Genomic DNA, 13,783 nt, shown 5'->3' on the forward strand with positions numbered 1-13,783 from the left:
CGGCTTTGTGCCTCGCAATTCCCTTATTAAATTTCTTCAAATCTCCACAACCCTGTTCTCCTTTAACGTCATATTGTAGTTATTGATTGGGTTATTGATTGGATCTCCTAGTAGCTCATTTGGCATAGGGTTTTTGTTTCAATTCCATGTCTATGAAGCACTTCAGAATATTTTCCACAACAGGGATGCTATATAAATGCAATCTGTGGTTGTAACACAACATTCAGAATTATTCAGAGATCAATATGAATGCCTAAACAGAAAACCTGATGTACTCTACTGTGAACACCAGCACCAATGTTGAGCAAGTCAACAGAATATCTTCACTTCATTTAATAGATGTGGCTCCCCATTAGATAATATCACAGAATATAGTCACAGTTGTAATAGTGTTGCACTTTCTCTGACCACTGCAGTCAGTTATTATTAAAAATAAATATGTGCTAGTGCACGTGACATGGATGATTCCCATCTCGGACCGAGCAGCTGATACTGTGCAGCTGCTGCTAAAAATACACGACACAGAATGTGGACAAGTCATTCCGTTTCTCAGGTCGCAGTGGGTTACCTTGGATTACAAACTGAAAGGAGCAAAGCAAACAGAAACGGGAAATAATGAAGACTTTACGATTCATTAGTGCCCAGGCCTTGGTATCAGATGCCCAGGTTGCTCAGAGAAGCATTGTTCATGTAACACAAAACTTGTACCCTCTGCTCTTCAAAGCGAGCTATTTACAGGAGCAGGCCACAGTGCTCCACGACTTGGTGGAAAACTGGCCATTGGCAGAATTCAATATCTCAAAACTCTTGGGGAAGACAGCGGACTGTGAGAAGGATCTCTGCAACAGGACATGTCAAATTTGTCTACAAGCATGTTTAACAGGGCTGAAAGACTACGTTCTGAATAGTTCAGCCACATATGCGAAGAGACTCAAAGTGGTCGACCTAACGGGACTCAATGATATTGAATTTCAGGCTTGTGATTGTGGAAAGGCTCTGGGGAGGTGGGGGAGAACTGAATTGATGGCAAGGACCTGTTTTGATTTGCTTGTGGAGATACAAGCCCGTGAACTGGAAGATTTGGTAGCTGACATCTCAGTTGAGGTCTTCATGAGCATGTTTGTGACACAGCGGAGCTATGAAGTAGTGGTGGAGGCTTTGTTGCTGAGGGGGCAGTGCCCACTGAAGATCAGATGTGTTGAATTCAGAGCTGACAGCCTGGCATTGAGGAAGTTGTTTTATATTATCAAGCTGGTTAAGTCTGAGACTCTGCAGAAATTAGAGTTGGTCCACAACATTCGTATGGAAATGGAGCATTTTGACTTCCTCTTGAGTGAAGTGCCACTCCCATTGCTTAGGTCACTGACACTCCCAGCAAGGACCTTTGACGTACGCAGAATGACACAAGGAGATGAATCTCTGCTTGTGAAAATTGGAGAGAGGTTAAGTGAACTGAACTTTCTTGCAGAACTGAACTTGGCTTTTTCCACTCTCACTGGTCGAATACGTAAAATACTCAGGTAGGGTCAGATGGCCCTTATAGTATTCAATTGTTCAATCGTTCTACCTTTGATGAAATATGTGTCTCTTATGTCCATTGCTTTTGATCAGTTAAGTCTGGATGTGAACTGCAGGATATGTAAACAAGCTGCAGCTGACTGCTAGAAGCTTTTGGAAGCTGAAAATATAAGAATGAAGTAGACATTTTATAGCATTGACTAAGACTTTTGTTATTAAAATTTTTTTACACACAGTGAAACTGATGAGATTTCTCTGCATAGCTTTGAGCCACCTAAATTAAACAACAATCATTCCATTCAAAATATCTGTTATGATCGTCTGAGAGAGGCCAAAGATGAATTTTCTGTAATATCATTTTCCTTCTGGGCGGCATGGTGGCGCAGTGGTTAGCACTGCTGCCTCATAGAGGCGGGAACCAGGTTTGATTCCAGCCTCAGGTGACTGTGTGGAGTTTGCACATTTTCCCCATGTCTATGTGGGTTTCCTCCAGGTGCTTTGTTTCCTCCCACAGTCTAAAGATGTGCAGGTTAGGTGGATTGGCCATGTAGGATTACAGGGTTGGTGGGTGGGATGCTCTTTGGAGGGTTGGTGTGGACTTGATGTGCTGAATGGCCTGCATCTACATTGTATGGATTCTATTCTATTCTTTGTCCGTTCTGCATCTGTCCCAGGAAATTACATGGCTGCAGAATAATAGGGAATAGGAAAATTTTACTTGATGCATTGGCTATCATGAGTGACAGGAAAATTTGATGGACTAACTGGCATTATACTGGTTGAAACCTTTATACGCTGGTGCAATTTCCAACAGTTTTATCGTCACACTCATGACCATTTGTGACTCAGGGATTTTGGGCCTCATTTCAAGTTTTCCCTTTACTATTCTGAAAAACACATTCACTGCTAAACCAGTTTAACTGATGATAGTACCACCAGTAATTTTTATATTTTATTGTACTGTATATGCAATAACGTACATTGGTGCACACTTCCAATATTTCTACTATAAAGTCCAATAGAACAATATAATATTAATTTTACTTCAATTACATCTTCCTGCTGATCATGTAGGAAATAAAAACGAGAGCTCTTGATATTAAAATAATGTTTGAATTACATTAATGTATATTGATTTAATGGTCACACCTCCTTTGAGGGCTACATAGTTGTCAATTCTGGCTCAATGGGTTGTACTGAGGCAGAAGGGTGATGATTGCAAACCCATAGCAGACACCTGAGTAAAACCTCCAAGTGAATTCCCCAGGGCAGTGCCAAGGGAGTGCCTCACAGGGGCGGCACAGTGGCTCAATGGTTAGCACTGCTGCCTCGCAGCGCCAGGAACCCAGGTTAGATTCCAGCCTCAGACGACTGTCTGTGTGGAGTTTGCACATTCTCCCCGTGGCTGTGCGGGTTTCCTCTGGGTGCTCTGGTTTCCTCTGTGCAGGTCAGGTGAATTGGTCATGCTAAATTACGCACAGTGTTAGTGCATTAGTCAGAGGGAAATGTATCTGGGTGGGTTTCTCTTCAGAGGGTCAGTATGGACTTGTTGGGCCAAAGGGCCTGTTTCCACACAGTAGGGAATCTAATCTGTCAGAAGCTTCATTTTTCAAGTGAAATGCCAAATCAAGTCCCTGTCTGCTCTCTCAGACATGTCCCATGGTACTATTTCAATAAAAAAAGGAGGGATAATTATTTATTATTATTTATAATTTGCTTATAATTATTTATTCCTCAGGTAGCATCAAAAAGCAAATGATCTGGTCATTATTACAATGCTGTTTACAAACTGACAGCTATGTTTCTTATATTAGAACTGTGACATCATTGTAAATATCATTGGCTCTGAAGTTATTGAGGATACCTAAAAGCAGAAAGGGAATGATATACGCACTTGTTCTTTTTTCTATCATTATGTCTTGTCCTGATGCCAGCATTATTGATCCTTGACAAGTGACGTGAATTTTAGATACTGCAGAAAATCTCTATTATCCTTCTTGAACAAAGTTGCTGAACCAACGACTTTCTAAGTTCTTTTCTAAGAGACCTAGTGAGTTATTTCACAGTATCCTGATCCAACTTGTCATATTAACTATCTCAGCTCGTCCCCATGCTCTATTTCATGACTAATTCTAGCCTCATCCCATCAGGTGTCATTCCCAGAATAACTTGTCACTCAGATCACTTGCAAAAGATTTCCTTGCACCTGCTCCATCTTTAAAAGGCTGCTGTGTGCCCTCCATTCATATGGACTGTTTATGCCCTCTTATGGAAAGTGACATTAGAATGGGTAGCTAGTTTCCTCCACTGGTGCACACATGATGGGCTGAATGGCCTTTTTTTGTGCCATAATATTTCTATGGTACATTATTACCAACAGGATTTTCAGTCCAGTACTGATCATCACAACATCCATTGAGTCACAATGCAAAAATGAAAGTTAAATGAAAGTTCTCATTAGTATCCTCACATATGGATGAGGAAGGACACCACTTCAACTGGGACAACACATCCATCCTAGGACAAGCCAAACAAAGACACGTACGAGAATTCCTAGAAGCATGGTGTTCTAACCAGAACTCTATTTACAAACACATCAAGTTAGATCCCATCGACCACCCCCCTGAGAAAAGGAACCGGAAGTGATTTCAAGAAATAATATCACCACAGGAAGTGACATCACCAACCCAAAGAAACCCAAACATATGAATAGAAAGCAGGAATTTTAAGCAGTGTTTCACCTGAGGCCCACTGAAGATGTTACCTAGTAGGGTGACAAAACGTCTGGAAAGAGCCTTCCAGCTCAGCGAGCAAACCTACATCCAAAACCTCAACCTGAGTTACAAATCTTCGAAAAACTCGCTAATGAAAGTTAAATATAAAAGAAACAGTTCTATTTAAATTTATAAATGAAACCATGTATCAAACTTTAAACCAAATACCATTGTGTATCCCCTAGTGTTTGTCTGCTGTGCATTGTTACCTGTTCTTTACGCAGAGAGTGGTAAGGGCGTGGAATGCCCTACCTGCTAATGTAGTCAACTCAGCTACATTAGGGAGATTTACACAATCCTTAGATAAGCACATGGATGATTTTGGGGTAGTGTAGGGGGACGAGCTGAGAATCGTTCACAGGTCGGCGCAACATTGAGGGCTCAAGGACCTGTTCTGTGTTGTATTGTTCTGTGTTCTATGTTCTATGTTCTATGTTCTAGTGCTGCTCCACAATGGTTTCTCATTGGATATACCATGCTGTTGGAAGGTGGCTGACATTGAGTGGGAGAGATGCAGATGGCCTTGGAGGACAAACTCAAGCCAAAATAGCTTGGCTGCAGACTGCACCATCTTGGCAGGTGTGTAACAGTCTGAGTTGGTCGGCTGACAGACAATAGCAAGGTCATGCACAGAGCAGCAGAAGTGGGAGCACGAGCACTGTCAGCCAGAGAGGGAACAGTTTCAGTGAGCAGCTACCAGTCGCTTAGGGTCGTGCCTCAAGCAAGCTTTGTAATCCAGTAGAGTGCAGATTGCTGGGCTGCTGGGATATACTGCAAATGCCTTTGAACGCTAGCGTATAGAGCCACGATCGCAGCAGTCTGAGCTTGTATGACAGCTGGTGGTACTGCTTGAGTTCAATCTGCACTTCCACTGCAGTACTCAGGCTGTCAGTGGAAGCTGTGCACATTTCAGTGGTCATTGAGACATAAACCATTTGATGTTGCATCGTAGTTGGAACCACAAATGCATAGATGCTGGTTTTCACCGGTTCCATTCGGGTAACTATGGGGCTGTAATTTCTGCACAGAACACCATGCCACAGTGGACTCCTCCTTTCTCTCTGAATGCCGGCTTGTCAGCTTTGAAATTACCAAGCCTTAGCAAAAGTTTGAACTCCCAGGCCAGAGTCTCATTGTGGTAGATATTTGATACCAGGTTTCATGCAAGGAATTCTGGTTAACCACAAGGATCAAGACAGCTGGTTTAAAAAGTCATAACCTTTATATCTGGCTTCTTGGATGTCTTCAGGGGAAGACTATCACAAAATTGCTTCACCAATCATCTTTCTTCCATCATTAGGTCAGAAGTGGGAATGTTCACTGATTGCACAATCTTCAGCATCAATCACAACTCCTCACATACCGAAGCAGTATCCAAATGTCTGAAGACCTGGACAACATCTGGGCTTAGACTGATAAGTAGCAAGAAACATTCATATCAGACAGTGCCAGCTCATAAACATATTCAACGAGAGAGAATCTAAACATCACCCCTTGACATTCAATGACATTGCCATCACTGAACACACACTAGCCAGAGGCTGGGAGTTACCATTGACCAGAAACTAATTGGCCTTGCCACATAAATACAGTGGCTACAAAAACTAGGACAAATTTCCAACAGAGGCTAGGAATTCTGCATGAGTAACTAACTTTCAGATTCAACAAAGCCTGTCCACCACCCGCAAGGCACAAGTTAGGAATGTGATTAAATAGCCCTCACTTGCCTGGATGCGTGCAGCTGCACCAATTTAAGAAGCTTAACACCACACAGGACAAAGTCCACCTGATTGGCACCACATCCATTAGCATTCAATTTCTTCCTCCAGCAATGCTCAGTAGAAGCAGTGGGTCCTGCAGTGATTGTAACGGGGCCAGCCAGGTGGACCACATAGAATATGAGTTCCCTGATTGGGGCTGTTAATCAGGTCCAGCCAGGAAACACTGTCTGACAGATATAAACAGGAGTGTCAGAGATTCCGTTCACTCTGAGCTGGCTCGGAGGGAGCTAAATCAGTATCAAGGACTCTCCACGTGGAAATAGAGGCTGATTTGGTGATGGGATACCGACCTCTGTGCAGTTATTTCAGCTGCAGTCTGCAAGATGCACTGTATAAATTCACCACAGCTTCTTAGACAGCACCTGCCATAGAACACAGAACATAGAACAATACAGCGCAGAACAGGCCCTTCAGCCCTTGGTGGTGCGCCGACCTGTGAACTATTCTCAGCTCGTCCCCCTACACTATCCCAAAATCATCCCATGTGCTTACCTAAAGATTATTTAAATCTCCCTAATGTGGCTGAGTTGACTACATTAGCAGGTAGGGCATTCCACGCCCATACCACTCTCTGCATAAAGAACCTACCTCTGACATCTGACTTAAATCCATCATCCCTCAATTTGTAGTTTTGCCCTCTCGTACAAGCTGACGTCATTATCCTAGGAAAAAGTCTTTCACTGTCTATCCTATCTAATCCTCTGATCATCTTGTATGTCTCTATCAAATCCCGCCCTTAGCCTTCTTCTTTCCTATGAGAACAGATCCAAGTCTCTCAGCTTTTCCTCATAAGACCTTCCCTCCAGACCAGTCAACATCCTGGTAAATCTCCTCTGCACCTTTTCCAATGCTTCCACATCCTTCCTGTAATGGGGCAACCAGAACTGTACACAATATTCCAAGGGCGGCTGCACCAGCATGATATCGTGGTTCCGGAACTCAATCCCTCTACCAATGAAACCTAACACACCGTATGCCTTCTTAACCGCACTATCCACCTGAGTGGCAACTTTCAGAGATCTATGCACATGGACTCCAAGATCCCTCTGCACATTCAAGATACCAAGAATCTTTCCATTGACCCAGTACTCTGCCTTCCTGTTACTCTTCCCAAAGTGCATCACCTCACCAAAACTACAATCACATTTATCTCGAAGAACTAAAGTGGCAGAGACATGGGAACATCACCAACTGCAAGTTCCCCTTCAAACCACCTACCCTTCTGACTGGGAAATAAATCGTCACTTCTTCAGTTGATTCAAAATCCTGGAATTCCCTCCCTAATGGCATTGTGGGTCAACTGACACCAAATGGGCTGCATCACCTTCTGAAGGGCAATTTGGGATAGGCAATAAATGCCAGCCCAGCTGTCAATGCCCACATTCCATGAAAAACACCAAGCACATGCTTCCTTTTATTATTATTCATTTGTGAGATATGTGCATTACTGGCTGGACAGCATTTATTGCCCATTCCTAGTTGTCCTTCAGAAGATGATGGTGAGTTGCCTTCTTGAACCACTGCTGTCCACCTGCTGTGGGTTGACCCACAATGCCATGAGGGAAAGAATTCCAGACTTTGACCCAATGTTAGTGAAGAAATGGTGATATATTTCCAAGTTGGAAAGGTGAATGGCTTAGAGGGGAACTTGCCATTCGGGAGCACAAGCCTTCAGTACTACTGCTGGAATGTTGTCATGGCCCATAGTCTGTGCAGTATCCATCGGAGTGAATCGCATCGGCTAAAGTCTATAATTTGACAATGACAGGTTGTCTGGATTAGACTTTTCTTTTACCTCTAAGTGCTCCTTGCAGCAGCCAATCTTGGCTAGAATGGAAGAGAAATTATTGGCAATGCTCAACAATAACTACTTCCATTTATACTTCAGTATAATAAAATACCTGAAGGCACTTCTCAGGAGTATATAATCAGACAAAAATTGACACCATGCCATATTGAAAAAAGCAGGGCAGGCCAAACATTTTGAGATTATTTGCAAAGATTTAGATGGATTAAAGTTATGAATGTACTGTCTGTAAAGTGAAATAAAACTTTTCAACCAAGGTTTGGCGTGCTGTCTCAGGCGGGCAATAAAAATCCCATGGCACTATTTTGAAGAAAAGCATGGAAGTTCTGATTAAAAAAAAACAGAATATTATGGAAGCTGACAATCTGAAACAAAGCAGGAGGACTGGAAATATTATTATACAGTGCAGGCAGCACTATTGGACAGAAACTGAGTTAATCTTTCTGGTCGATGATGACATGTCATCACCATTTCTGTTGTCTTCTGCAACATTTATCTCTTGACCAGCTTAAATAAATAATTAATTATTTAGCCACTTATCTTATCACTATTTGTAGGAGCTTTCTGTAGGCAATTTGGCTGTCATATTTCCTACTTTATAACAATGACCATGCTTCGAAAAATAATCAATTGACACTTAAGAACCTGGGGGTATCATAAGAATGTGATAAGAAGATGACGACACTATAGTTCAGCAGGTAGTATTCTCATCTGAGAAAGCTGTGTGTTCAAATCCCACTCTAGGGCTTAAGTAAGCTCAGCAAGGCTGCCATCCAATTGCATAACTGAGAGAGTGCTACATTACCGGAGATATAGTCTTTCAAATGAAGCATTAAGCTGAGACCCTTTCTGTCCTCTCAGCTTGACGTAAAGTTTTATGGGGCACTATTTTGTGGAAGAGCAAGTGAGATATAACTGGCATACCTGACAAATACTTTTCCCCTCATCGAAAAAAATTCAGATTATTTTGCTATGCTCACAGAGCAGTTTATGGGATCTTGCTGTGCATGAGAACAGGAATGGACCATCTAACCTTTCAAGCCTGTGCTGGAATTGGCTGCTACATTTCTAAGATGACACAGTAACTGCACTTCATAAAATACTTTTGGGATTCTAAAGCATTGTACCATGCCTTGGGGTTGTAAAAGATGCTGCATTAATGCAGCACCTTTCTTTTTTATTGATTTGAATTGTAATTGTGTTCTCTCTTCTAACCTTGTGTCTCTCCAGCCCTTTGAAAACTCCTCTGCACTCCTTAAATGTGTCCAGTTGCTGCCTGAATCATGCTGATATGGCCTACCTGGCCAACAGCCTGCATGCTGAATACCTGGAAGTGCTGGACCTAAGTGGGCACAGTGTCGCTGACCTATTCCCATCAACTTTCTTCAAGTTACTTGGTCGTGCATCCCGCACTCTGAGGAGCCTGACTCTAGAGGAATGCAACATCAGCGATGAGCATGTCAACTTGTTACTGTTAGCCTTAGAGCCCTGCAAAAAGTTGACACTTTTCAGCTTCCTGGGGAATCCACTCACTTCGAGATCCCTTCGCCGCCTCTTCCAACTGTTTACTGTGCTGCCCTTGCTTTGTAAAGTTGAATTTCCGGTTCCAAAAGACTGTTACCCACCAACTTTCACTTACCCACTGACTGATGAGAATCTGGTGAAATATGATAGGGAACGGTTTGCAGAGATTAACCAAGAATTAATGATGATATTGTCCCAGGCCAATCGATATGATATTGTTGCATCAACTCCACTTTTTGGTAGTTTTGATTCCAACATTCAAGAGACGTGTAATGAACTTAGTGTTGTATTGCTTCAGTCATTCACGGATGCTATTTCCAATCTTTTAACTGCTTTGAAACAAGTGGATTAGCACATTATGCAAAAAAAAAGAGTGGTAAAACATGATGATTATAATTTTATGCAATATAACCAAGGAATAGAATAGTTTTGCACTGAGTTGTTAAAATCTGAAACGCACTGCCATAAATGGGTGGTAGAGGCAGATTAGGCGATTACCTTCAAAAGGAAATTGGATGTATATCTAGGCAAGTAAAATTTACACAGCTATAGGGAAAGAGCAGAAGTAAGAGCTATTGAGGACTGGATGACAGCAATAATTCGGAAAGTTGTTGAAAGATCAGTGAGACATAAGTGTAATTTTGCAATTACCTAACTGATTTACCTTTCATTTCTTGTTCTCAAGATTTTCATAGCACTTTACCCTTGTCACCATGGACTAAGTATTCAATGACATTCCATGTAAGATGTCATTTCATGCTCAAGACCTAATAATGCTTAATTGGTCAATGCCATCACTGTATTCACTTGGATGGGTATAAAAGATCCACAAGACTTTTCAAAAAGAGTAGCTGGGTTATACATCCTGTTCTGGTTAACATTTGGTCCAATAATTATGGACATTTTCAATATTTGTACAGATTTCACAATGGAATTTTCAAATTGTCATTTTCAAGGTTAATTCATCAAGCATATTTGGGATAGTTGTTTCGAACAATACATCTGAAACCGGGAAAGGCTACTGGTATTACATAGCGACACAGTAGTAATCAATGATCTTATGATAAAGGGTCCTTGAGTGAAAAGTGATCATAACATGAGCAAATTTTACAATCATCTTGAGGGTGAGAACTCTGAGCCTAAAACCAAGGTGTTAAACTTAAATAAAAGCAATTACAAAAATAAGAAGACAGAATTGCCTACAGTGGACAGGGAGAATGGATTAACAGGTAAGGTGGTAGCTAAGCAGTGGTAGGCCTTTAAGGAAATCTTGCTTTGCTCTCAAAATAGTTATCTTTCATTTAAAAAGAAGGGTAATTGAGAAGGATGAATTATCCACTGCTAGTTAAGAAAGTTTGAGATGCTGTCAAATAAAAAAAAACACATTGCTGTGACAATTTGGAGCCAGCTAGAAGAATTGAAAGAATTCATAAAAGTCAGCAAAGGATAAGAAATAATCATAATTAGGAGGAAGAAATTAAATTATGAAGGTAATCTATTAAGAAATGTAACATCAAACAATTGGCTTTCTACAACTGCATAAAAACGAAAGAGAATAGTTAAAGTGTGTATTATCATTTAGAAATGGTTCATGAATAGGAAAGATTTAGAGGGATATGGGCCAAACACAGGCAAATGGGACTAGTTCAATTTAGGATACCTGGTCAGCATGGATAAGTTGGGCCGAAGGATCTGTTTCCATGTTGTATTACTCCATAACTTTATGACTCTAAGGTCAGACTAGGGAAATAATTATGGGAAACAATGAAAAGACAAAGTCTTTGAATAAGCATTTTGTCTCTGTGTTTACGGTAGAGGGCACTAAAAACATCCTGTGTATAGCAAACCTTAAGAAGGAACTTAAAACAATCATTATTGTTAGGGGAAAAAAAACTATTAGGGAAACTGCTAGACTAAAGGCTGACAAGTCTAGTCTTGATGACCTACATTATAGGAAATGGCTGCAGAGATAATGGATGCATTGGGTGTAGTCTTCCAAAATTCCCCAGATTCTGGAAAGGTTCCAGTGGACTGGAAAAGAACAAATGTAACGCCTGTATTCAAGAAAGAAGGGGGACAGAAAGCAATGATATGTTCATTAGGCTAACATTTAGAAAATCATAATACTATTAAGTACAGTCAGTGTGGCATTATGAATGGAAATTGGGTTTGAACAATTTATTGAAGTTCTTTAAGGATATAACAAGTAAGGTGGATAAAGTGTGGATCAGTATACGCAGTGTATTTAGATTTCCAAAAGGTCAGAAGTCAGATGACACTGGGTTATAGTCCAACAGGTTTATTTGAAATCAGAAGTTTTCAGAACATTGCAGGTGAAATGAGAGAGGAACACACAGGCACAGAAATTATAGGCGGAGAGAGTAATGGGCAGAGGATCAAAAGATCATACAAATGGTGTGAGCAGAGTGTCAACAGGGCGAATAATAGGTCTCTGCAGGTCATCAAGAATTTCAGACAGTGTGAGTAAAGAGACAACAGTTGAATAACAAGTGAAAGGATTAAATGAGGCAGAGAGATAATTACAAAAAATGTTGCAGGTTTGGAGAGTTTCAGTTAGAGGAAAAGGCTGAATAGGCTAGGGCTGTTTGTCCTGGAACATTGGAGGCAGAGGGGTGACCTTATAGAGGTTTATAAAATCATGAGGGGCATGGATAGGTATGAATAGCCAAAGTACTTTTCCCTGGGGTGGGTGAGTCCAGAACTAGGGGCATAGCTATAAGGTGAGAGGGGAAAGATTTAAAAGGGACCTAAGAGGCAACTTGTTCATGCATAAGGGCATTAAAAACATTTTGCATTTAAGCATAGAGTCATAGATACCTCCAGCACAGTGAAAGGCCCTTCAGCTCATTGAGTCTGCATCAGTCAAAACCAACAACCTAATTTTCTAATGCCATTTTGGTTCATAACCTTGTGTGCCTTGACATCTCAAGTGCACATCTTAATGCTTCTCAAATGCTATGAGAGCTTCTGCCTCTAGCTCCTTTATAGATGTTGAGTTCTAGATTTCCACCACCCTCTGGGTGAAAAATGTTTTCCTCACATCCACTCCAAACCTCTTGCCCTTCACCTTACATCTATGTCCCCGGTCATTGATTCCTCCACTAAGGGGAGATGTTCCTTCCTGTCTATCCTTTCTGTGCCCCTCATAATATTACACATCTCAATCATGTCCCCTTCAGTCTCCATTGACCCAAGGAAAACAAGCCCGGTCTGTCCAATCGCTCCTCATAACTAAAACTCACCAGCCTAGGCGACATCTTGGAAAATCCCCTCTGTACCTTCTCCAGTGCAATCACCATCCCTCCAATGATGTATAATTCTCTTGAAACACTTCTGTTAATTAGCTGCAAAACAATCAGAAATGGGAAAACACGGTTCATTTTAATAAGGCCATGATGTGAAATCTCAACGGTTTCAGTTAGTTGGAGTTGGCAACCTAATCTATGCCAAACCATGCTGATGTATCATTTGTGCTGGAGAATGACTGCAAAAATGAGCAAGCAACGGCACAATCTGTAGTTCCTTTGTGCATACAAAGGCTTTTTGAATAATAAAGCCCAGTTCCTGTCAGCTGAGTATGAAAACAAAATGCTTTCAAACTGTTTCTGAAGTGTAGCTGACACTTGACCATCAGAGGACTTCAAAAACAGACATGAAGCTGCACTGTGAGTTTTATCTTTTAAAAGCAAGCTATTTCCTCTCATTGCCTAGGTGAACAGAGCACCATGAAAAGTGTATGCATCATCAATGTTTGTTGTGAATGCGCAAGATATTAAAAACTTACATCCTTTCACACAGTGTCCTCTTCCTTTCAATGCTGTTTTTTAAAACTTCTTTCTGTGAATTGTTAGAGTTACAAACTATGATTAAATTTGTTTCTGGAGACTTCGTCATGTGACTTGTCTGCAGGCTGTCAGCATTAGTGAGTTAACACTAAAGGAACTAAATGAGGGAAGCCTATAAAATGTCTTATTTTATTTATGGGATATTATGAGCTCCATGGGCTGCGTGCGTGTGTATATATATTATATATATATAAAATATATACACATACATACACATACGCACACCAACATCGGCATCTGATATATACCAGCCGAGCATTTTCATGGTCTATCCCTGATCCTCTTACAATACGAATCTGCCTTTGAAGCACACCAGCACGCTTTATTGGAAAGTTGCTGCCAGGACACTTTGAGCACAGGAACAGGCACCCATCCTATGCATTCAATCATGCTGCATCTCAAAGGTCTCTGCTAGATCCTCTCATGTTCACTTTCCACCTACTTCAATGCTCACTGCATCCCTACTTGGTCTTGCCTGCCTTTTCACATTTGGTCCTCTCGTCCAGAGTTACC

General features: G+C 41.2%; 1 protein-coding gene across 1 annotated transcript; it reads left to right on the top strand.

The window, feature by feature from the left end:
- The first annotated feature begins 351 nt into the window (after positions 1–351).
- LOC122564293 (leucine-rich repeat-containing protein 14B-like) lies at positions 352–11,064 on the top strand. The gene is made up of 2 exons (XM_043718967.1): positions 352–1,520; positions 9,111–11,064. Exons 1-2 carry the CDS (start codon positions 616–618, stop codon positions 9,754–9,756), a joined length of 1,551 nt encoding a protein of 516 aa, XP_043574902.1. The 5' UTR covers positions 352–615; the 3' UTR covers positions 9,757–11,064.
- Positions 11,065–13,783: the final 2,719 nt, after the last annotated feature.

This window comes from Chiloscyllium plagiosum, chromosome 29, assembly GCF_004010195.1.
Source record: "Chiloscyllium plagiosum isolate BGI_BamShark_2017 chromosome 29, ASM401019v2, whole genome shotgun sequence".
Taxonomy (NCBI): Eukaryota; Metazoa; Chordata; class Chondrichthyes; order Orectolobiformes; family Hemiscylliidae; genus Chiloscyllium; species Chiloscyllium plagiosum.